Raw genomic sequence first — 25,987 nt, forward strand, 5'->3', positions numbered from 1 at the left:
AGAACATCACAATAAACAATGGTCAATGTAATGTCATTGTTCGATATTATAGGCCTTCACATTTGGTTTTCTTCCGACTATGAAATACCACTCTTATCATAGTCGGTACGGTAAAACTGAATAAGAGATAAATGATAGGAAATTGTATTCTCTGTAACTTTTTTAGATAGTACTTTTCGATAGGACCAATAACATTGGTATTTAAAAATTACATTTTAGGTACCTTCCCCTAAACTACAATTTCATCCAGGATGAATAAAGTTGTTTATAACTTTAGCTTCCTTTTCCCCGACTCTATATACCTATATACCGATTTTCATTAAATTCTGTTAAACCTTTTTCTCGTGGCTCGGCGTTTACCAACAAAAATACAAATTCATGAATATCTGTGTTATCCTAGCCGGTGCGGTAAAAATGTATAAGACATAAATGGTCGGAAATTTAATTCTTTATAACTTTGGTTATGTAGTATTTATCGATACAACAACTAATTATATAAATATTTGAGAATTACATTTAGGCCTTCCCCTAAACTACCATTTCACTCTGTGTGAATAAAATTATTCATAGGCTAGATTGTAGCGACGTATTCCTGGAAAGATAAGACTACTAAAAACAAATATTTGAAAATGAAATTTTAGGCCTTCCCCTAAACTACCATTTCTATCAGCGTGAATAAAAGTATTTACAGTCTAGATTGTAGCAACTTATTCCAAGACTTTGTATACCGATTTTCATTAAATTATCTTTGGCCGTTTTCTAGTGATGCGTGTACATACATACATACAAACAGAAATTACGGAAAAGTAAAAAGTGCATTTCCTGGTTACTGTGGACATGACCGATACAGAAATAGCATTATTTTCAAATTCTGAGCAATGGACAGACAAAACTCTCATTTTATATATATAGATTTTGTTTAATAAGTTAAATCTTCAAGACAAAAAAATTCTCAGCAGTTTTTAAGACAACATCAATACGCACCTCCACTAGGGCGATAAACATATCACGCCCCTCGTCCTCTCCCAATGCACACAACTCCCTCCCATGCGCCAGCCACAAGCCCACAGCCCCGCCTTCTCAGGTCCACTCCCCCCCACCAAGACGTCACACATACAATACGAGGAGCAGACAGCCAGTATTCCAGTATTCCACACTTAAGCAACAAGATAACAGACCAACAACACTAAAGATAAGCGTTAACACCGACTCAAAAATGGAAGCGTAAACCTCCTCTCTTTTCCTTCATTCTTTCAACTCTATTATGGATTTCTCCTTCCTTTCAGAGCTTATATACGAGCTAAAATCTTACCACAGTTTGACAGCCCCTTTCAACTAATAAACCAACATCCGAATACTCTAACAACAGAAGCACACTATCAACAATAAAATATTAGTCAACAGAAGAAGATATTAATGACATTCAGCAGTCCTCATCAAGTTATTAATTTAATTATTCAACATAGGTTCAATTTGAATTATTTTACTAAAGTAAATATACATTATCCCTGAGGGACATGAGCTGTATTTTATTTTCAAAATTGTCGTCAAATGGCAGTGCTACGCCATCTTTAATTTCCAGGCCTTGTTTCCTGTCGTAATGATGCAATGATAGTTATTCATTGGTTTTTTTTTTTTTTTTCAATGGAATCGAGGAGTATTAACAACAAGATGGACTCCACACTAAACAAGACTGCTTTTCTGACCTATCAGAAGAGTTTTAGCAGATTTAAACTATGATTTTCCCTATGTACGTACATTTTATTCTATCGTTTTGGTACGTTCATTTTTATTTTACCCTTTTGTGCGTGCTGTTCTGTCCTTGAGCGCACGGTTGTGTGTGTGTGTGTGCGCACGCAGGTGTGTCGGGTGAGTTATTTGCCTATTTGATGTATGGTTCCCATTGCTTCGATTTATGTGCCTCTACATTTATTCTTCGATTACATGAGTGCTGGTCATTCGTGTAAGATCCTGTAAAATTGGATCTGTACGAATTGTGACTTTATCACCTCGTGTGTTTTGGTTTGCCTATCGCATTAAGCTTGTGTTCGATGCTTCTCATTTCTATAAAATACTGTGTCCCTTATATTGAGGCAAACTCTTTTGGTAACCCGGCTTGATGGGGAGACCGTTGTGTAATTGCCCTTGGGACGGACCAATGATCTCACGCCACATATTTATTATTGTGTTCGGGCGGATGGTCATGCGTGTGTGTGTTGTGTGTGTGTGAATTGGATGGAGCAGTAGACACACTATATTATGTATATTTTGCCCTTATTAATTCATGTGCTGTTTTTTATACTGCTCCTCCATTTATGCTCGTACCTGACTGGGCCTTGTGTCTGACTTATTTTTTATGGCCGGCGTTTTATCTCACATTCCCGGTTTTCTTTTCCTTATTCCTCTGCTTACTTGACTGCTGATATGCGCAATCTCATGGTTTCCAGCCACGGAGGTTCATAACTGATTTTCTCAACCCCCTTTGTCCTCTTTGACGCATGTATTTTTCGCCTTTCTGATGGGTCATCTTATGAATGCTTAATGAACTGAGAGTAACAATGTAAGTTAATATTGACCATGTGGGCGTCTTGAAAAAAAAAAAAATGGGGAGAGAAGCATGAAAGTATGGTGTAATTGAACTTTTTTTAAATTTGAGCTTTATTACTGTTCGCTATTTGGTGGGAAGCCTGGCCGAGAAAGCTTGGATGCCATGCTCTATGTGTATGCATTTCTTTTTAACATTTTCTATTCAATACCCTACTTGCATCTTTCATTGATTAATTTTTCTTCTCAATTTACTCTTTCAATAAACTGGGAATTTGTGTGCTAATTCGCTTTTAATTCATAGTAGTGTTAGTCCTTTAGTATTATCACTATTATTAAGGAACTGATAAAAAATTAATTGTTCCTCGGTACTACACTAAGACATTGTCTAAAAATCTCTAAAGTATAAAAGTTTGCCGAAAAATTGCATTTCATTTACCCCAGAACCTCTTTGTGAACCATGTTTGTGGTATTGCCTTTTGGGGCTAAGATGACCAAGCTATCTTTAAAGGAGATTACAAATACCAATTTTCACCTCTGTAATATGTTAAGTTTATGAAATATACTGTAGATATATTCATTTTAAAAACTGCTCCACTCCTTGGCTGACTGGTCAGCGTTGAGGCCTTCGGTTCACAGGGTTCTGGGTTGTATTCTGGGCTGAGTCGGGGAATTAAATCGCGTGTGATTAATTCTTCTGGCTCGGGGATGGGTTGTTTGTGTTTATCCCAACACTCTCCTCAATACACCCCTTTACCAACCCCAACAGGAACACGCAATAGTAATTATATCCCTACACATGGGGTTGGCATCGGGAAGGGCATACAGCCGTAAAACAGGGTCAAATCCACATTTGCAACACAGTTTGATCCCGCGACCCCACAGGTGTGGGAAAAGCGTTTAATGGAAGACGAAGACACTCATTTTAAACATTCACCTGTGTTTTTTATTATTTCACCCCCTTAAGTGGATTTTCCAAAAAAAAAAGTGTGTTCATTTATTTTTAAAGGCAATTCCAAGTACCAATTTTAATGTCTGTAACATCTTCAGTTCTCTCGCTTGAACTCTTTTTCCGGGATACGAGTGCGAGTATTGGCTCACCGGCTACAGCTGGATAAAGGGAAATGATGATGATGATCAAAGAACAAAACTCTATAAGCCCTAAAGCCCTATAGGTCCGAAAAACATGTTTTAAGGCCCTAAAACCAACCGTTATTGAGATACTGGCACTACACTACCCCTGCTCTAGAAATCGGATAAAGAAATGAACTGGGATATATGTATCCTCTTATAAATAATTCATGCGGGAAAACGAGGAAATGAGTGCACAAATAACACGAGGTCCGGCAATCACGATAGGGAAAGGCGACAATATATTAGCCTTGAACTGGAGATCAGTTCCTTAATAATAGTGATAATACTAAAGGACTAACACTACTATGAATTAAAAGCGAATTAGCACACAAATTCCCAGTTTATTGAAAGAGTAAATTGAGAAGAAAAATTAATCAATGAAAGATGCAAGTAGGGTATTGAATAGAAAATGTTAAAAAGAAATGCATACACATAGCGCATGGCATCCAAGCTTTCTCGGCCAGGCTTCCCACCAAATAGCGAACGGTAATAAAGCTCAAATTTAAAAAAAGTTCAATTACATCATACTTTCATGCTTCTGAAAACAAAATTGTGTTTTAAGTTTTTGATATATATATACGCATTTAAACAATTCGTCCCCCCCTTTTACCCCCTTAGCGATGATATATCCAAAAATCCTCCCTTAGTGGGCACCTACACTCTTAACACAAACGTATGGTAGTTTTGACTCGACGATGAATTCGTCAGTCAGGACATGTTTTATATATAACTAGCTTATACCTCAAAAACTGAATATGTTACAGACGTGAAAACTGGTATTTTGTATCTCCTTTAAAAATAAAGAAACACATTTTTTGTTTTCGGAAAGTCCACTTAAAGGGGAGATCGGTTGGAAAGAAGAGAAGAAGCAGTAGAATTATTTTTATGAGGAAAATATCTCAAAAACTGAAGATGTTACAGACGTGAATTTTGATATTTTGAATCTCCCTTTAAAATACAGAAACACATTTTTTTTGTTTTCAGAAAATCTACTTAAGGGGCTGAACAGAATTGAAACAGTGGGTGAATTTTTAAAATTAGTACTGGCATATCTACTGCATATGTCAAAAACTTAACATGTTATAGACATGAAATGTGGTATTTGGAAAGTCCTTTAAAAATACAGGAACACTTTTTTTCTTTCGGAAAAGGCACCTAACGGGAGTGAAAAAAGATGTGAATATTTTTTAATAAGATGCTTATATCAAAAACTGGAGATGTTACAGACATGAAAATTGGTATCTGTAACCTCCTTTAAAAGTAATGAAACATGTATTTTTTTACCTTTTTCGGAAAATCCACTTAAGTGGGTGTAGAGGAAGGACTGATGAAGGGGTTGAATTCTTTTTAACAGGATACTTATGTCTCAAAAACTGAAGATGTTACAGACGGGGGAATAGATATGGAATCTCCTCAAAACTGTTTTTGTTTTTGATATGAGGAAGACTCTTTATCACATGTACATTTCTATGTCACATTGTCATCTTAGCCCTAAAAGGCAATAACACAAACGTGGTTTACAAGATTCTGGGGTAAATAAAACTCAATTTGTCAGCGAGTGTTTACACTATAGGGATTCTCAGATAATGTCATAGTACAGTACCGAGGAACAATTACTTTTTTTCACGAAATCCACACAAGCGAAGCCGTGGGTAACTGCTAGTATGAAAATGAAATTACTTTACCACAGCAATCTAATACTATTTCATGTGAATTTCAAGCATGCTTGAGATCAAAAACAATTAACTTGTGTTTCTAACGTACGTGAATATACCAGTAATGAATTCCAATTAGTCCAGGCCTATATTCAAATTCAAATTTGAAGACAAATCAGTCAGGAAAGGAAGGAATGAAAAAGAAACTTTTGAACTTATCGAAAACATTACAGTTTTCGTTTCATGTTTTCTAGAACTATCTTCCTTTCAATTTCAGCATCCTGCAATTCTCTTTCAATGAGCCAAACTGCCTGCTCTACAGCACCACAACTGCACACCGCCGAATTAGGTATTCCCCATTTATGGAGGGAGTCAGAACATCTGCCATGGCCAGTGCGAATCCTACTGATGGTTGTCCAGGTATTCCGTGGAAGATCAAAACCCTCCGGTTTGTTTTTCAGCCATGGTAGACTGATATTCTGATGGAGCACTGGATATCCATACCTGTTTCCAGGCCTGAAGCAGATTAAAGTTAGCATCTGCTAGGGTTCTGGCTGTTCTAACAGGGGGGTGTCTCGATTTTAGCCTGTTAATAAGAGCATCATTCATGTCACCATGGATTGGCAACTGACTGTTATTAGTTATTTTCTTATAATCTCATAGGAGAGCATTTTCCCAATGGAGGCGAGGTGGTGAAATATGGGATAGAATAGGTAGCCAGAAAGTGGGAGTAGATCTAATTGTCCCTGATATACGCATAGTGTGAATCAGCTGAGTCAATTAATTTGGTGTTGCTGCTGTTCAGCCATATCGATGAGCTGTATTCTGCAGCAGAGTACACAAGACGAATAGCTGAAGACTATAGGGTAGCTGCTAACGATCCCCAGATGATTCCACACAGCTTCTTTAAGATGATGTTCCTTGATCGTAACTTAGCAGCTGTATTCCGAAGATGTTTCTTGAAGGACAGAGTTCTGTGAAGAGTAATCCCTAGATATTGTGGATATCTGTTGTGGGCAAGAAAAGTGTTCTCAAACTGAACCTTCAGTTCACGACTGGCCATTTTGTTGCTAAGGTGAAAACATACAACTTCACTTCTATTAGCATTCGGTTGCAATCTCCATTTGCGCGAAAGAACTGTCCCAAGGTGGTAAGATCAGCTGTCAGTGTTCCTTCGGTGTCCTCCATGAATTTATCTTGTACTGCCAGAGCCCAATGTTCAGCATATCCGAAATTCCTAGAGCTAGTTTCAGGTATATCAGCTATGTACAGGTTGAAAAGCAGAGGAGCTAATACAGAACCTTGGGGAAGACCCTTGTTTAGAATTTTCTCACTGCTAGTGCCATTTCCCAGTATTACACGAAACTTCCTCTTGGTGAGCATGCTATCAATAAGTTGTGCAATCTTCTTACAAGGCAAAACGCGTAGTAGTTTGCAGATGTGCAACAACTACGCAGCAGGTCAAGGACCTCGTACCCGAAGTAGGGGCCTGATGGAACAGTATGTCAGGGTGACCTTTGAAAGGATAGCCATCGACATCAGAGGACCTCTTCCTGGAGTTCACCTTTATCAACCCCACTAACTTCAGTTATCGTGAGCACAACTTTGTGTTGGGAATTCAGGACGATTAAAATTCTTATGTCATTTATTAAAAGAAGATATCTAACCAGTCAATGTCTAGCCATGTGGCTGAATGGTCAATTTCCTGACCTTTACTTCAGAGGAGTTCGATTACCAGCGTGGTTGGGAATTTTAATCGCACCTGATTAATTCCTCTGGCTCAGGGACTAGATGTGTGATTGCACTAACACACTCCTCTCCATATACACACAACACATTGCACTGCACTGTACTACACTGCACTACACACGAATGTAGAAAAATTCAATACTGAATATATCCCTCCACGTAGGGTTACTGTATGGACGGGCATCCTGTCATAATATAAGGGGCTCTTTTCACAAGCTACTTTACGTCGCACCGACACAGATAGGTCTTAGGTCTTATAGCGACAAAGGGGGCAGGAAAGAACTAGGAGTGGGAAGGGAAGCGGCCGTGGCCCCAATCAAGGTAGGCCTACAGCCCCAGCATTTGCACGACGTGAAAATTGGAAACCACGGAAAACCATCTTCAGGGCTGTCGACAGTGGTGTTTGAACCCACTACCTCCTGAAAATGGATACTGGCTGTACTTAAGCGATTGCAGCTATCGAGCTCGATAAAATAGGGCTAAGACAAAGTTCATACTGACCCACCAGTCAGTGGGGAAAAAAGAAGACAGTCAATACCTTACATAATCGATGTTTAATTGACAACTTTTTCACCCAAAATTTCCTCCTATGAACCCCCATAATCAAGGTTCACGTATTTACTTCTTATGCTTAGAATGAAAGAGGATTATTTACTAACTTACAGTCGTAAATACTTTAAAGAGCAAAAAGCAATTAGTTTTTTCAAAAAAAAAATTTTACTACTGAGTTAAGCTTCAGAGCATGATTCTCAGGGACTATTTAATTTTATATGTTTAATAAAAGTATTATTTGCTTTACATCAGACTAACTACTTTTTTCGTTTTTGGAGATGCCAAGGTGCCGGAATTTAGTCTTGCAGTAATTATTTTACGTGCTAATAAATCTACCGGCACGAGGCTGGCGTATTTGAACACCTTCAAATACCAATGGACTGAGCCAGAATCGAGCCTGAGAAGTTGGGGTCAGAAGACCAGCACCTCAACGGTCTCGGGCACTCAGCCTGCCATTTATTTAAGTGCAATTTTAGTTAACATGACCGACTTGTCAAGGCTACTATTCCTATAGTGTATCTTTACAACTTTCCACCAGCTTTCAGATCAATATACTATGAGAAAGGTTTTCTGATTTAACCCACTGAGGGCAAAGGAATAAGACCCAATCAAGTCAAACCTGTAATCATGGATTAGTAAATATTGTTATCCAACCTCCGTTACATTCAATTAAAGATTACCCTTTATGAATCAGTGAGAAATGTATGTATTACAATACTGTCTTCAGGGTAGCATATTGGACGAATTCAAAATAAAGCAATATTTCACCTGGCATTGCTGAGCTGCACCACAATAACATTTTCTCCCTTCTCAATTATCTCACCACCACTCTTGATCATGCTGTCGACACGAGCCATGACTTCGTTGTACTCTCGCTCTCCCTTGTTGTAGTGACTAGCTTGACATGGAGTTAGATCTTCTTCGAAACACTCCATCAAAAGACCCACATCTGGGGGCCTCTTAGCATTACGGCCACCTCCACGGCTCATTTTGGATCAGTTTCCTAATAAGAAATAAACAGCACATTGTTACACCACATAATTTAAAATAGTAGAGAATGAATTCATTTTTTAAAAATTTTTAAAAATCATAATTTCAAAAATAATGACTTATTCCAAAAAATTTTATAGTTTTCTTAAAATATATTCAACAACTCATGCAATTCTAGTTCTCCAGGAAACTACCACTACCATCACCACATGTTCAAGATCAATAAGGAGCAGGAATTTTGCACCAACGTATTTATCACAACTTCCACCTTACATTCAGGCCACCACACAGAAGCATTAATGAACTTGACAATTTTTGGTTTCTGCTAGATCCGTATTGACTACAAATAATTTATTAATCTGTGATAAAACAGGGCTAATAAGGGTCTGCCTCTCAATACAATTGATTCACACAAATGGAATGATTTGGGTAAATCAACTGAAGAGGTGGATTCCAAAATGCACCAAGTCAAAAATAGTATTTTTCAGGAGAAGCATGTTTTATATATTTGGGTATTATTCATAATGTTTGTACCACGGCCTTTCTTAATTGCCTCTTAAAGGTTGAATGATTATTTTTATAATACAAACGTCCATTCTCGGAAAAGTACTGGATTTTAATGCTGGGTTTTTCCAAAATGAACTAAGTCATGCTGACTTATTGCATTTTGGAAAAAAGTATGAGTGGTTAAGTACACAGATTATAAAAATAAAAGCATTTCTGAATGCTGCCTTCATTGAAACATAACTAAAGTAATCTTACAGCTTGACATCAGGGTTATATTACTGGTACAGAAAAGATTTTTCATCATCCCAGTGAATATCGTCATTGGCCGCATCATTGGAAATAAGTATGAGTGATTAGGTACATAGCTTATAAAAATAAAAGCATTCCTGAGTGCTACCTTCATTGAAACATAACTAAAGTTATCTTACAGCTTGACATCCAGGTTATATTACTGGTACAGAAAAGGTTCTTCTTCATCATTCCAGTGAAAATAGTCATTGTCCTTAGCTAGTGATGTGCAGTGGCCAAGGGCTTTTTCATAAAAGGCCTTGTCCTGTGGATTGAGATGCATAAATGTTAATAGTTTGTCCACATACTTCTTTAAATCACATATCTTGTTCTTCCCTTCAATTTCTGAGCAGGATCTCTAGGAAGATCCTGATTTCTTCAGAACACTGTATGTACTTGTGTCCCGTGTGTATGTATTTTTGACCTGTATGCTGCTGCACTCCTGTATTTTTGAAAATAAACACCCTTTGCTACCTCATCAAAAATGGTCATTTCAACTTCAAAACTCTATCAGAGGAATTTTTGAAGTTTTGAAGCCTCCAGTCTTTACCAAGAACTTTTACAGTACCATGTTTAGCCAGGATGAAATGGCAGTCATCTGGATGAAGTATCTGTTGCTGAAACCAGTACTCGTTCTCAACTCTCCCAAACACTTGATCACCGGGCGAGCTGGTCGTGCGGTTAGAGGAGCGCAGCTGTGAGCTTGCATCCGGGAGATAGTGGGTTCGAATCCCACTGTCGGCAGCCCTGAAGGTGGTTTTCCGTGGTTTCCCACTTTCACACCTGGAAAATGCTGGGGGCTGTACCTTAATTAAGCCCCTGGCCGCTTCCTTCTAAATCCTAGGCCTTTCCTATATGAATACTCTCATTTATTTAAAAAATATAAGACTGAATCATAATGAAATACAATAAAATGTTCAATCATCGGACTATGTATTCACACTTAGTACTTACCTGCTTACTTACACATACAATTGTTGATGGGCGCCAGCTATAACTAGATGTAATGATAATAGAATGAGAGTCTTGAATATCTCTAGGGTGTAGGGTAATATGCTTACTTTGACAGCATAACATATAGGTTCTGGGAAAAGGAGAATGGCTTTTGGTTTCCCCATTAAAATTTGAGGTTATATGATCTACTACTGAAATGAAACAATTAATTTATTTGATACTAAACAAATTATATTCTTTAAAAATTGCCTTTAACGAGTGAGATTTACTGTGATAATTCAAAGGATAATATAAAACTCTGACATTATAACTGAAGGAAACTGTAGGCATAAAATTTGAAATCTTCTTGGCCGGACATTTAAAAGTTGTACTAGTAATTTATCCTTCACTGGTTCACTTAACTGTACCTTCAACACTTCGAGTGTTATTACAAAGTATTCCTTTGAGTTGGTATCAGCTGTAGGTATCTCAAGCCTAATTTGGTGATGTATCCTTTTAGTTTCACGACTGAGATATAGTATGGCTTGAAATTATATTTACACTTCACAATCAAATTTACAAGTAATTCACTGATAACTGTTAGGCTGAATTACGACGACTCAATATTCGGCTGTCACTGAACTGACACAAGAACTCAACCGAACAGATGCATGAAACACAGTACGAACACAGGTATAATCCATCTGGTCACTGACGATTATGTATCCATATCACTGTTCCCCAGTCGTCTCCTTCCAATTGACTTCATGGCAAGTCTCTCCATTTATCTCCTTCCTACCAAATGAACTATCCAACTGACTTCTCCAACGGACTGCCGCTATAGGATACAGCCCTATATATAGCCATTAGTTGACACATGGTATAACACCCATGCCAAAGCTGAAAATAGACATGATGTCACTCCCACCCAGCTACAAATGTTACATATTGTGTTGAAATAGCCTGAGGCAGACTGTGGAACTCCCTAAATATATCTCATCGCTAAAAGCATACAATGACAGAGCGATGACTCGACAGTTACTATAACAGTATTGAAGCATGCGCTGCAATGTTTTAAAATGTAGTATCACAAATAATATATCCATATCCAATATTAGGCATTAAGTCTCACTCTATATTATTTTGATGCTAATATACACAAACACATAATAAATTAACTACAATGAAGCAAGCGATAATTAATACGTACCAAAATCAGATTATAGAACTGAATCAAATAATAATAATAATGATGAATGCTTGTAACATGATTTGAACCGTTACACACCTATCCCGTCGTCGCCAGAAGACCTATCTGTGTCAGTACAACATAAAGCCACTAGCAAAACAACAACAAAAACTTGATCAGAAGGCATAAAGCTGTGCCCCCTGATCGGGAAGTAGTACTCTACTCTACTACATTCAAAACATGACTGGTGTTCAGAAGGAAACTCAACATTGTTGTATTTTTGATACAGCTGCTTGCAGAATCTAAAAAGAGTCTCAGGGTATGAGGAAGTGCTAGGGCATTCTCTTTAATACAAGCAATTTTCTCTTCAAGGATCTGTAGGAAGCTGTGTAGTACAGACACCACGCCATTCGTTCCACGTCTGGATTGATCTTCAGTCCAATTGTAGACGAAAGTGTTATTTGTGCACTGTTCTTTCTCATGAATAACGAAGGTAAGATTATACAACCATATCTGTTGTGCATAAAATGTTTCAGATATCCTGATCATTGGAGGAGGCTGGTTCTACCGCATATCAAAGACAACCTTCACAATACCCTCCTTCCTCACACTTCATTATCTCATAAAATTTCTTTGATCTATGCTTGTGTAAAATGTCTTGTCATCCATTCTATTTTTTCACCTGGGCTCCTGGAATTCTTGATTTGACCTTTGGCATCCTCACAAAATGAGCAGATATCTGTTTCTGGATTTCCAAATCCTATGTTAAATATGGTTGGGATTTTTTTTTTTTTTTAATGACAAAATGATGCACTTGGATTGCCTTTGTAATTTCTTTTGATCATCCAAATTCACCAACATTCCTTAACTGAAAGAGAAGGATCCATGGAAACATGTATAATTTCCCCTGACAGTAGTGACTTTTCCTGCACATCAGACTCTTCAGGAAATCAGGCACTGATTATGAAATCTCCACATCTCTAGATCCAATTCGAGAGCCCCTTCTCCACTCAGGTCTATTTTCACCAGTTGCTGAGAAACACTTTGCTATATCATTCAACTTCCTCCTCGATATTTTGGTTATAGTAGCAAAGGTTTTTCCACACACACGTATAATATGTCCGGTTTTCTTCTAATTAAGTATTACATTACTAATCTTGGCCTTGGATTCATCTAGTTTCTTGGCATGCGAGTTTTAGGTTCTGTAACCCTTGTGTATTTGATGAGAAAATTGCCTTGCTCAGGTTTGGTTTTAAAAACATATAACTTACTGTGAAAATCAACAATGTCTTCAATGTGTATCGGTGATACACCCAGTAAATTATGAGAAAGTCAACAGATTTAAGGACCAGGGAGAATGACTGGAACCCAATATATCAGAAGGGGTAGCACTAACAACCCGGATTAACAAACTAGTAAGCATATCGACTGACCAAGAACATTTAAAACAATTAAAAATATTTTGTGATTCCATCTACTCAATACAAGAAAACTTATTAATGCAAGGTTACATTATAAATCAGTCACAATTGGGACCGGTTTCGACCTCTAGTCAGGCCTGTCGTTCAAAAGGTGCAAGGTAAAAATTCACTGGCACCTTGCACGTTTTTAACAAAAGGTTGAAGATGACCCTGACTAGAGGTTGAAACCAGTCCCTATTGTGATTGACTTATAACGTAACCTGCATTAATAAGTTTTCTTGTATTGAATAGGTGGAACCCCAATATATAATTTTAATTTAATTGTAATCTCAGTTCAATACGGACCAAATGAAATTCTTATCATTCGAGGAACATTTATAACAAGAAATGTCTCTCGTAACACTAAACTGAGGCACTACCAGACAGTTATCTGCACAGAAGCCCTATACGCCACAGAATGCTTGATGCTGAACAGGAAAGGATTGTTGGACAAACTGGAGGTCCAGAAAAGTAGATGGTGAGTACAGGAGGCGACCAAACCAGGAGCTATAGAGTTATACTAAAAAATAGCACAGGGCGCAGCCAGGAAAGGGCGCCTGACCTTCTATGGACATGTCACAAGGACGAACCCAACTACTGTCGACCAAGATATTATGTGTACTCTAGTTTGGAGGTTGTTTATGAAATAACCAATATGCCCATTGAAAATCCAATATCATTATCCTCATTTCATTTCACGTTAGGTCATGGGTTTTGAAACTTTAATTTATATTTTAATATTTTTTTATTGCGAGTGAAACGCCAAAAATGCCCATTTTTAAGCGTGTTGCAACCATGCATCAAATTTAAGACAACGTTTCTTCAAAACCTGCCATCTGATCGAATCCAGATTTTAACCCAGTATTCATTGGGATGTTTTAAATATAGTTTAAATTTCAGAATTTTGTATTTTCTTGTTGCTTGTTGTTTAAAGGGGCCTAACATCGAAGGTCATCGGCCCTGTGTTTCCTAGATTAAAAGTTATCGATTTTCTAAGATAACTTTTTCTCGACTTGGTTGGTTGAAAAATTGCCTTCTTGGTCGCGTGGTAATCTTTACGAATCCAATAGTTATGCTGTATGACTGTGAAATACGTAAATGATTCACTTTTTTTTTATATCAGTTTGTATTTTAGTGGGTAGGACAACATAAATGGGAAGGTGGCTTGTGATGGGAAGACCCTGCGACGTTGCCGCAATAGTGCCACACCGCCCCATGCCACGCCACAATCAGCATTGAAGCAAATGGCATTATGAGGTGATGAAAAATATTTCCCATCATCTTTTCTCACGAGTGCTTTGGAACTCCAATGGCAGCTATAAAATACTTTTTATATTTTATTTTAGATTCTTTTGACAGCTTTTACTTAGGTATATCTAGGTATTTACAATATATACATTGGTTATTTTAGCTTACAGTTTATCATTAGAAATATCGTCATCAATTTATAATTCATACTAATTGCTTTCAGAATCGGAACTTTCAATACTGACTACAACTGGCTGTACTTGATTCTCTTCAGGAAGGTAGTCTTTTTTCCAATAATATTTTTCTATGTCTATGGCATGTTTTATACATTTTTTCCTGAGCTCAGGCTAAAATAACTTACTGTTATTATTCTAATCAAATATCATCAATACGGATCAAAAATGATATTTATTACATGTGAACTCAGGCTTACGGAACATAAGGTTTCTTGGCATAGGTCTCTTGTCACATTTATGCTTCGTCTCTTCTCTTCAGCGCTCACAAGGTTTATTTTTGCAATTTTATTCTTCACAAAGGCCCAAATCAATTACGTAGCATTCATTTCACAGTGAACTACTGGCTGCCAGATAAAGTTCAATGTCTTTTCTTAATTCTTTAGTGATTCATTAAATTTCTTTTGAGACGTTCTTAAGTAGGGTTTGACATGATGGAGTAGTACTGCTTTTGTTAACGAATTGAAATCAATTGCATCAGGCGGCAGTGGGATGTTTCCTCTCTCAATCCACGCAATAATGTCGGCTCTTAACCATGACTTGGTAGGCTAAACTGTGTGATAAGATATGTGGTCTATACCTACGGCAGATTTCGGAGGGAGTAGGCTTAAAACCGTCCTGAACCATTCTTCAAAGTGGAGGGAATTCATTTCCTGGTGATATTCACGTGTTCCTATCTTTCCCACAATAAGAGCTCGGTTCCTTGAAGAAATCCCTGTTCACTGCCAATGTGTAGTATTATGATGCACTGTACAGCTCCTGTCGGAATTTTAAAACCTCCCCTCCATCCGTATATTTCCTGCAGGTGGCATCGGTATTGGTCATAATTACATCTATTCAGAGCTTCAACAACTTTTCTTGCCACGCCTAGGTCATCGTGTGGTTTTGTGCGCACAATATTTCATCTGTATAGAAAATCTTGTAGCTTTCTTCCCAAAGTCCGCAAATTCTTCTTAAAAACGTGTGTCTGGAGGCTGCGACCCATAACGATTCCACAAGAACAGGCGTTTGAGTTTTTTAAAGCGAAATCCGATAATATGAACAATTTGGCTAAATTTTTCAAGGGACATTTCTGTATAAATTATTTAGAATAATCTGGGGGAAGAAAGAGATCCCAGAAGAGTGGGGAAAGTGTTTAATTATCCTGATAATTTTAAAACGTGATAAAAAGGAATGCAATAACTACAGAGGGATCACCCTAACTGCCATGTAACTAAGATATTTGAGCGAGTATTGGAAGGAAGACTGAGGAGGAAGCTAGGAGAAATGGAAGAACAGTATGGTTTTAGGGAAAACAGATCAACATTTGACCTGATCTAAGACATATGATGGAGAAAAGATGGGAGTTTAGAAAAAAACATAGTGATGACGTTTATTGACATTGAGAAGGCTTATGACAGCGTGCCCAGAAAGTTGGTATGGGACACATTGGGGAAAAAACAAGTTAACAGAGTGGAAGTGCAAATGATAAAAGCTATGTACAAAAATTGTGTTAGTAGTGCGAAGACTAGTATAGGAAAAACAAAATGGTTTAAAGTTGAAACTGGTCTCCAACAGGGAAGTGTGGTATCCCCCATACTATTCATCATAGTCATGGATGAAATTCATAAGAACATTAGAGATTGTGAAGACAGGCAACAATAGCCATATTGTTTGGAGATGATATAGTGATATGGGGTTAAGATGAAATGAAAGTGCAAAAACAAGTAGATGTATGGAATCAAGAGATAGAAAAATTTGGGATGAAAGTAAGCACAGTGAAAAGAAAAACAATAGTGATGACAAGGGGAAGGAAGGAAAGAAGGAAGGAAAAGGAAAGATAAAACTGAATGGTAAAATTCTGGAAGTGGTTGAAAGTTTCAAGTACTTTGGAAGTGTGATCACAGAAGATGGAAAGATTACCAAGGAAATTGGAAAAAGAATACAACAAGCAAACAGCTTCTACCAGAGTGTAAGGAGTATTTTGTGGAACCAAGATGTCCCGAAGAAATGTAAGAAAGTATTACTGTATATTCAACCTATTATGAACCCATACTAACCTATGCAGCTGGATTGTGGACTACAACAAAACGAGAGGAGAGTAGAATACAGGGAGCAGAGATGAAATTCCTAAGAGGTATTGAGGGCAAGACCAGAAATTATAGAATTAGAAATGATGAGATAAGGAAAAGGACAGGAATCTTGAAAATTCAAGACAGGATAGAAACAACAAAGCTAAAGTGGTATGACATATGATGAGAATGGGAGAAGAGAGAGTGCCAAAAAAAGAAGCTTTTCCAGAGAAGTTAACAGGAAAGAGACCACGAGAAAGGCCCCGAAAGGGATGGACAGATTCAGTGTGAGAGTGCATAAAGAAGAGGGGAGGAAAACCAGAAGAGTGGTGGAGAGACAGGGAGCGATGGAACTCCTTGATTCACAACCCGACCCAGGAAGCTGGAAATGGAAAATGAAGATGACGATTAGGGCTCAGATGTTTAAGACCTAAAAATAGCCCAAATAAGCAAGCAAATATGACCTCAAAAGTGACTAAATATAACCTAAAAATTACAAAATATGATCCGAAAATCATTAATCAAAATATGGCCATTTGAAAATGAAGTATAAATCGAAATGGCAATTCCTCTGATACTGGTACATATTTGTTAACTAACCTCTTTATTCTTACTTTCATATTAGTTTTCTGAATATACATAGGCAGCAGTTATTCACAGTCTAGTATCCTTGATTCAATTATCAAACATTTGTGAATACATACCTACAGAATACTAAGTTTGCTACGATTATCAGATAACAGAACATTTTAAAAGTCAAAACATGTTTGCACCCTGCATTGGTGGTTTGAAATATGAGAAAACTAGAAATCTATGCATTAAAAAAATGTTTTGAAAAGTTTAAGCTCAGATTTCATTAACATTATTCAAATGCATTTAAGTTTAAATTGAGCACCAAGAAACGAATTAAGTAGATGTCTTTCAATACATTATGGTAGGGCGTCACAGCCTCTAGTGCAAACTCCCATACCGTTTCTCCGCGGGTGGAAATGAAGCGTGTGACAAGATTCATCTTCAAAGCACCAGGCGCAAAAGACCTCCGATTATCACTTACCACATTCTAGTAAGAAGAGAAGCTCCTTTCTATGTCAGAAGATGTTATTCGTGCATATTTACATAACGCTAAATCACTGCTGTCGAGTAAGCATTTCATCTTGAAGTGTACCTTCTGGTACCTTCTCCTCTAAGAACATCATTTATCTTGCACACACGGTGAAAACCATCATTTCGATTCAGCACATTTTGAAGTTTCCATTTTATACTGTCACCAAATATTCCATGTGATTGTTGTACTGAAAGTTCAACACTTCTAACAATGTCAATACTTGCATGAATTTCTAAGCCAGCAGATTCTAAACGAGTAATTGCACTCGATATAATTGCAAAGTTCGACTTAATATATGACAGACTTTCTGACAAACTGTTGGAAAACAATTCCCACGCAATCTTGATACAAGAAGCATCATCTTTTTTGAAGCAGTTAACAATATTTTTGACAGTGGAGTAGTTTTCGCAATAATACGCTACAGCATCGAGCCACGTCCCCCACCTAGTACGAACTGGCTGTGGAGGGAGTGGTGTTGAAGGAGCTAACTCCTTGAAAGTCGCAACCAACAGTGGTGCTTTCAAAAAAATCTCACGTTAGATATTAATTTATGGACTTCAGGAAAATTTCCACTAATTACTTCCGCCACCCTATGTAGAGCAAGCGGAAGGCAAGTGACGTGAATAATTTTTGGATAAAACAGTTTGAGGCCTTCAGCAGCTTTCACCATGTACAGAACAGCAACAGTAACAAAAAGAAGAATGTATTCCCGCTTAATTTCATTCTTCCACAAAATTTTTAGCGCATTATCAAAAAGAATTGCAATCGTCAAATGATTTGCTCTCTCTAAAAATACTGAGGTTAGAAGAAAAATATCCCCAGGGTGATCAGCACGGAGTGTTCCAATAATTACTTTCCCTACATATCTACCTGTAGTGTCCGTCGTCTCATCAGTAAATACCCAAATCTTATTGTCTCCTACACTGTGTCGTATTCGATTTAGAGTATCTTCACAACAACGCGATAAATAGTTCTTTCGCAGTGTTGATTCTGTAGGAACAGATTTTTTAGTGTATTTCTCCAAGAAATTCTTGAAATGGGGATTGTTTACCTTGTTTAGAGGAATGTTTGCAGATACCATCATCTCACAAAGTTCCATTGAAAAATCCGAACATCTTTCCATCGCTGAAGATGAAACAGCCTTATCGAATATCAATTGCTGCCTCTACTTATCGGCATGTTGTCGTTTGACATTGCTGCTGTGTTTTGCCTGTTACAATGTTGTTGCACATTAAAACATTTTTCAGCCACGACTTTCACTTCACACAACTTGCAAAATAGAACTAAACCATATGTACAGAAATAGTCTTCTCCAAATTCCTTAGCATAGCTTCGTAACTTAACACTAGCAGAAGACTTTTCCTTAGGCATACTGGAATGTGTGCTGGGATATGATTTACTGTAAACTGACACTTGTGTAAGTGAAAGGAGGCTGAGGTCCTAACATCTGAACAAAGACAAGTGAGCGATTACCTGCAGTAATTAGCTCACTGGTGGGGCGGGACTTTCCGGATTATTTCTGTCACCACCTGGGAGACTGGGTTGCCGAGTACAGCGGGCTGGTTAGGGTCAGGTCTATGACCTTCATTATATACAAAGGGAATTCCACTTGTATCAACAGCATGATACGGAGAGGCAGTTTTTTGAACACTAATTCGCATTCGGTAAGTTGAAGATGATTTTGCACAACTACAGCTGCCGTCAAACCGCCGAAATATGATGTTTCTACTAAAATAGCTCAAAATATTACCTTATGGCAAAACATAGACAAAATATGCATTTATATGACAAATGAAAATCACTTAATTGAGACGATAATCACCTCATTTGCACCGAAATCAAATCAAGACGGGAAAATAGAGACAAAGAAAAAATATGACTTTTCCTAAACATCCGAGCCCGAATGATGATAATGATTATTTCTGGAAAGTCCGTCATTGAATGCTAAAGCCTCTCTTTCAATTTTAAAATGGTCGGGACAGCCTTCTCCAAAAGAAAAGGCTGTGAATGGTACGCCTGATAACTCCAATAGTGAACTAATCTATTACAATGCATGGTAATCCTGTTGACAGTCTTTTCTTCTTGATGGACATGGGAGTACTTCAATGTTTTTCTTGCCGTTATTTTCGTTATTCTTCTTCATTGCGTATTTGACATACCGAAGTGATATTCTAAGGCAATCAGCTGTTTGTTGATGAATAGGAAACCACTTTACACCTAGCGTCTTGCCCTCTAAAGTAAAAACCAAATGGCACTTACTATCATACAAAGCTCAAATTCAGTGAACGAAGGTCATGGAGGCATCTTATAGGAATATGCACTCCCCAACAAACTGAACAAGACTGAACTGAACCTAGTTAATTCGAAGACGGAAAATATGTGTTTATTGCGGGCAGAAAACCCCAGCACGGGAATTCCAAGAAGAGAGGCCAGGCAGCAGCGGAGAATTCAGACTGGTATGTAAATACCAAATACTTTAAAAATTAAAAACTGTAAAATGCAAAACATAAAAACAAAAATAACACATTTTTAAAGTTGGATTGGAGGTCCACTGTCCTTGCGAGAAAACCTGTCCACCGAACGAGTTGGCCGTGCGATTAGCATCGCGCAGCTGTAAGATAGTAGGTTCGAACACCACTGTCGACAGCCCTGAAGATGATTTTCTGTAGTTTCACATTTTCACACTATGCAAATGGCGGGGTACCTTAATTAAGACCACAGCTGCTCCAAGCTCTTTCCTATACCCTCATCGCCATAAGACCTATCTGTGTCAGTGTGACGTAAAGCAAATTGTAAAACTGTAAAAAGAAAAGCTGTCCTCCTCCATAGCGTAACGATTAGCGTTACTTGCTGCCGTCCTTGGGGAACCTGGGCTCGATTACCAGTAACACCAGAGATTTAAGAATGGCAGGGAGGCTATTATAGAATGGTACATGCAGCTGATGGAGGTATACCTGAAAAGAACTGCACCATCTTGGGACGAGGACACAAGCTTACTATTCTTTATGGGAAAAGCAGATCGGAAATTTTCTTCGTTACCTCATAATGCCATTTGCTTCATTGCCGATTCCAGGTAATTATTAAATATCAGAGGAACGTTTTAAGCTCATATGGCAAAGCAAATGCCACTGTACGTGCAACTGTAATCAACAGACACAACCTTCAGTGCGGCGTGGTTCCCAGCAATATCGCGGTAACATTACAGGGTCTTCCTAGCACAAGGCAGCTACACATTTATGTCGGCCTACCCACTCCAAATACAAACCGATATAAAAAAAGAAATCATTTCCGTATTTCATAGTCCAAATGTGGATTCGATCAGATGACGGGTTTTGGAGAAACGATGTCTTAAATTTAATGCATGGTTGAAACACACTTTCATATATAACTATTGGATACGTAAAGCTTAAAGCGCGACCAGGAATGCAATTTTTCAACCAGCCGAGCCGAGAAAAAGTTGCCTTAGAAATTTGATAACTTGTTACTTGGAAACAAAATTCTATACTTACTATACTTAAAACATCCCAATGTATATTGTGTTAAAATGTGGATTTGATCAGATGACGGGTTTTGGAGAAACGATGTCTTAAATTTGATGCATGGTTGAAACACACTTTCATATATAACTATTAGTTTACAAGAACTATTAGTTTTCATTAAAAAAATGAAGTTTTTAATTCCATTTTTTCATTAAATTTAATTAACATCTTAATGTAAATTTGTAATTAGGTAGATAATACACCTTTTAAAAGCACTAAGAATAGATTTTTCTGTATATAATTTATATAAGGAGATATATCGTACTAAAGTTTGTGTAATTTTTATGTTCTAAACTAGCTGATGTACCCATGCTTCGCTACGGGATTCTCAGAAAGACTGACTTTGTGGTTTTCCTAACTGAAATCAACATAGGTCATTATAAAAACGTAAGTATGAATGTAGCGATTAAAAGCAATGCTATCATATAAAATACTCGATCAAATGGAAAGCCGCATGTTTTATCACTTTTAACGAACAGTGCTGCGGATAGATTGCGGTGCCAATCTAATAGTCCAAAGTTCCAGAGCTCGGATGACCAGGCCGCAGATTGCCATGAACACTGATCTGCCATTATTCCGCTAAATATGCACACTGTTCATTCCAATCAGTGCCTCAGAGTAGGGATTGAATAGCCCAAATGCTATGATGATTCAGAGTGTTACGTACCAGTAGTATAACAAAATTTATAAACCAGGGGAATGGCATGCTAAAGAAGAAAGTTATCTATCTCACCAGCTACTTCCCATCAATATTCAGGCAGGCTGTTACATTCTGTATGACTGGGCGAGTTAACCGTGTGGTTAGCGGTGCGCAGCTGTGAGCTTGCATCCGAGAGATAGTGGATTCGAACCCCATTGTCGGCAACACTGAAGATTGTATTTCGTGGTTTCCCCACTTTCACACCAATCAAATGCTGGGCCTGTACCTTTATTAAGGCCTAAGGCACTCCTAGCCCTTTCCTATCCCATCGTCGCCATAAAACCTATCTATGTCGGTGCGACGTAAATCAGATAAAAAATACTCTGTACGCAGCAGTAGTCCTATCTACCGGAGATGAGGGGCAACAGAAGACACAAAGCACATCACGACAAACAATGGTCAATGTAATGTTATTGTTGATCACTGTTAGCTTTCTATATTGTAGGCCTTCACATTTAGTTTTCTTTCGACTCTGTGATTTGTAAAATATTTTACACCGTAAACTGCAGTTTCTTATTCTCCGACTTACATAGCGATTTTCAAGAAAAACTGTTTACCGGTACCCATTTTCTCATTACTCGGCGCTGATTTGGACTTAGTAACAAAAATCCAAATTCATGAATATGTTTATGATCATAGAAAGTACGGTAACAATGTATAAGACATGAATAATAGGAAATTTAATATTATATAACCTTAGTTATGTAGCATTCATCAATTACACCTCTAATAAGAAATATTTGAGAATTACATTTTAGGCCTTCCCTTAAACTACCATTTCACTCAGTGTGAATAAAATAATTTACAGCCTAGACTATAGCGAATTATTTCCTGACTTTGCATACCGATTTTCATCAAGATAGGACTACTAATAATATTTGAGAATTAAATTTTAGGACTTCCCCTAAACTACCATTTTTCTCACCGTGAATAAAATTATTGATAGCCTAGATTGTAGCAACTTATTCCCCAACTTTGCATACCCATTTTCTTTAAAATACGACCACTAATAACATAAATAGTTGAGAATTCAATTTTAGGCCTTCCCCTAAACTACCATTTCTTCAGCGTGAGTAAAATGATTTATAGCCTAGATTGTAGAGGCTCATCCCCCGACTTCACATACCGATTTTCATTAAATTATCTTCAACCGTTTTCTCGTGATGCGGGTACATACATACAGACAGACAGAAATTACAGAAAAGTAAAAAGTGCATTTTCTTGTTACTATGGACATGACCGATACAGAAATACCATTATTTTCACATTCTGAGCAATGTACAGACAAAACTCTTATTTCATATATATAGATTTTAGGACTTAAAAATCTCTACTACTTGAAGAAATTCTGCAATCAAAAATTTGATATGCAGGTTTCTTAATATAGCCGTGATACATATACCATACAAATTTTGTTGCAATTGGTTGAATATTATGGGAGAAAAATGGGATTTATCGTAAAAATTACAAGTGGCGGAAAAATTAAATCAAAGTTCAAATGACATTTTCTTCCTGATTCATTACCGAAGTCACCAGAACCATATGTTTTTCCTTCCCTTCCTAGCAGCTTCTGTACGAATACTGCTAACTCTGGAAGCTTGTCTCTTCTTCTCCTTATCCAAAGAACAGAAAATGATTCACCTGCACTTTTTTTCTTCACAATATTACCTTTCTTGAGTCAAAGTTATGGGGATTGTAGTTTCCGTCATGACATGTAGGGTATAGGTGCAGGACTTGCATAGCTTGAAGTTGATTCAACACTTTCCTGATGAGAACAATCTGATTCCGATAACATTTCATGACCTTTCTGTCCCCGATTTCTTCAATGGAGACTCCTGTCTGGTAATAGCTGATCCCCATCTCTTTCCTATCAAAAGTTCAGCAATTCGTTGCTTAGCTAAGGCTGATTTATCTCCTTTTCCTACTGCTTTTCCCACGCGTGTAGGATCGCAGGTGCGAACTGTGTCGCACATGTGGATTTGGCCCTGTTTTATGGTCGGATGCCCTTCCTGGCGCCAACCCTATATGGAATGATGTAATCACTATTGCGTGTTTATGTGGTGGTTGGTAGTGTAGTGTGCTGTGTGAATATGAAGAGTGTGTTGGGACGAACACCCAGTCCCTGAGCCAGAAGAATTAATCGGAAGCGATTAAAATCCCCAGGATTGTAGTCCCGTGGAAAGTACATGTTGCACACCGTTGTCATTACAGGCAATGGAGCACAAACTGCAAGCGTGTCCAACTGAGTTAGTATTGGCACATCTTCACCGGTGATGTTGGAACAAACTCCCCCAGTTGCCTAGTCTTCAACAGCTACTCCATTTGTGGAATAGCCAAGCATTTTGCTCTGCAGTGCCAATATAGTCACTTATAAGAGGAAAATACCATTTCTTTCCTCTAATGGTGATGCAATATAAGCTCTCAGTCTGGTCATATCTGTCCCCACCACTCATATATTTCTTATAGACATATATGAGGTGAGGCTGTGTAATTTTTACATGTTTCTTCTCCTTTTGTGAGATGAACTGGGTGTATTTCAACAGCATTCGATGCAGCTGTGACAATGTTGTTGTCATTCCACTTCATAAAAATCAAGTTTCTTTTTGGTTCTGTCTTGAAGCAAAACATGTCCCACTCCGTTTTCTTTATAACAGTACTGCCTTTCAAAGGACACTTTGCACTTTGATTTTCTGCACTCTGATTTTCATGCATTGTACATGATGCACTTATATTTCTGTTTTTCAGTTCTTCTAATAACAAAAGGCTCCCAAAGAAATTATCACACACGAAATGGTAAGGAAATGGAGCAGCGGAGGTTAAATTATCACAATACTGAAGAAAAATAGATGCCCCCACACCCAGATCCTTATACTCAAGAGTTTACTGTAGTAGATCTACGTTGATAAGGGTCCTTCCAAAAGACGTAGCCTTTTGAAGTAGTGCCAACCCAGGTTTTGTACCCATACCAATTGAGTTTTCCTCATGTTGTGCATGCAGTAAGAACCTTTCGTTCAGTGCATCATACAGAGGGCAAACTTGAGCATACCTATCTTCTTATTTAATTTGTCATTTTCACAAATGTGAAAGTTTGCCATGATAACATTCAAAGTGATCCTTAAACACTGATGAGAAAACAAGTTCATTTAGAGTGTCCGGTGCAGTTTCCCACAACATTCGTCACCGAGGCACAGGGACATACCCACTCAGTAAAAGTATGCCAATAAAACAACAGTTCATTAGTGGAAACATCACCCTTTTTGTTGCGCAAAGCAGCATAACAGTTGGTTTTATCCACTATGAAAGAAGTTAAATCTTCATCAAAGAACAGAAGAAATGGTTTTATCCAATATCCACTCAGTTTATCGTGCAAAATCTGCACACAATTATATTACACCAAGTGCAAGTCTTTTCATTTCTTTTCCTGCATATTTTCATAGGAGGTTGGTGTGTATTTGTGGTACCATTCACTTCTTCTTCACTGATATGATCATCCTGGGACATCTGAGGCTGCCCAGCAGAGGCCAAGAGAAGTGCTCCTGGTAGGTTATTTGGAGTGACAACATTGTCACCCCCCCCGAGTATTCATCACTTATATTCTCCTTGGCATTATTAGGAGGAACTATGTACACATCCACCTCACCATTGCCCTTTACATGTATTCCTTTACTTTCCTAAAGTGTCAAAATTTCATCCAGTGTATATGTACTGAATCAGAAACAAAACCCATGTATTGGTACTGAAGTCTTAGAGCTTAAATTATGTAAGATAAATATATGGTTCGGCAAAAGGGAAAAAAAAAAAAATTTGATTTCAACTGAATGATGTAGTATATTTGCCATGTGTCCTACATAGGACACCAGGCTAGAGACCCTAACCCGAACCACAGAAAGTATGTACCGTACTTACGCAAATAATACCTGCACATTTTAAAAAAAAAAATTGGGACATGAAACTGGGTGCAGGTTTTATTTGCGTCAATGTTGGCATTTTTTTTCAAAATCAGCCTTCCTAAATTTAGGGTGCGGGATTATTCGGTGGCGGGTATTATTCGCGTAAACACCTGTATTTATGCGAATAATACTCGCACATTTTTTAAAAATTTGAAGCACG

The 25,987-nt window shown here is 37.7% G+C and overlaps 1 protein-coding gene across 8 annotated transcripts in view; it reads right to left on the bottom strand.

Annotated features, from left to right (window-relative positions):
* The window catches only part of LOC136874046 (uncharacterized), a 616,846-nt gene that overhangs the window by 580,756 nt on the left and 10,103 nt on the right, over positions 1-25,987 (bottom strand). For all 8 annotated transcript variants that reach the window (XR_010860213.2, XM_067147551.2, XM_067147552.2 and 5 more), the window contains exon 2: positions 8,403-8,637. Coding sequence is in view for 7 of the 8 variants with exons in the window: in XM_067147551.2 (XP_067003652.2) it covers positions 8,403-8,623 (221 nt within the window). In the remaining variant the exon portion in view is untranslated. The remainder of the gene's footprint in view (positions 1-8,402; positions 8,638-25,987) is intronic.

This window comes from Anabrus simplex, chromosome 5, assembly GCF_040414725.1.
Source record: "Anabrus simplex isolate iqAnaSimp1 chromosome 5, ASM4041472v1, whole genome shotgun sequence".
Taxonomy (NCBI): domain Eukaryota; kingdom Metazoa; phylum Arthropoda; class Insecta; order Orthoptera; family Tettigoniidae; genus Anabrus; species Anabrus simplex.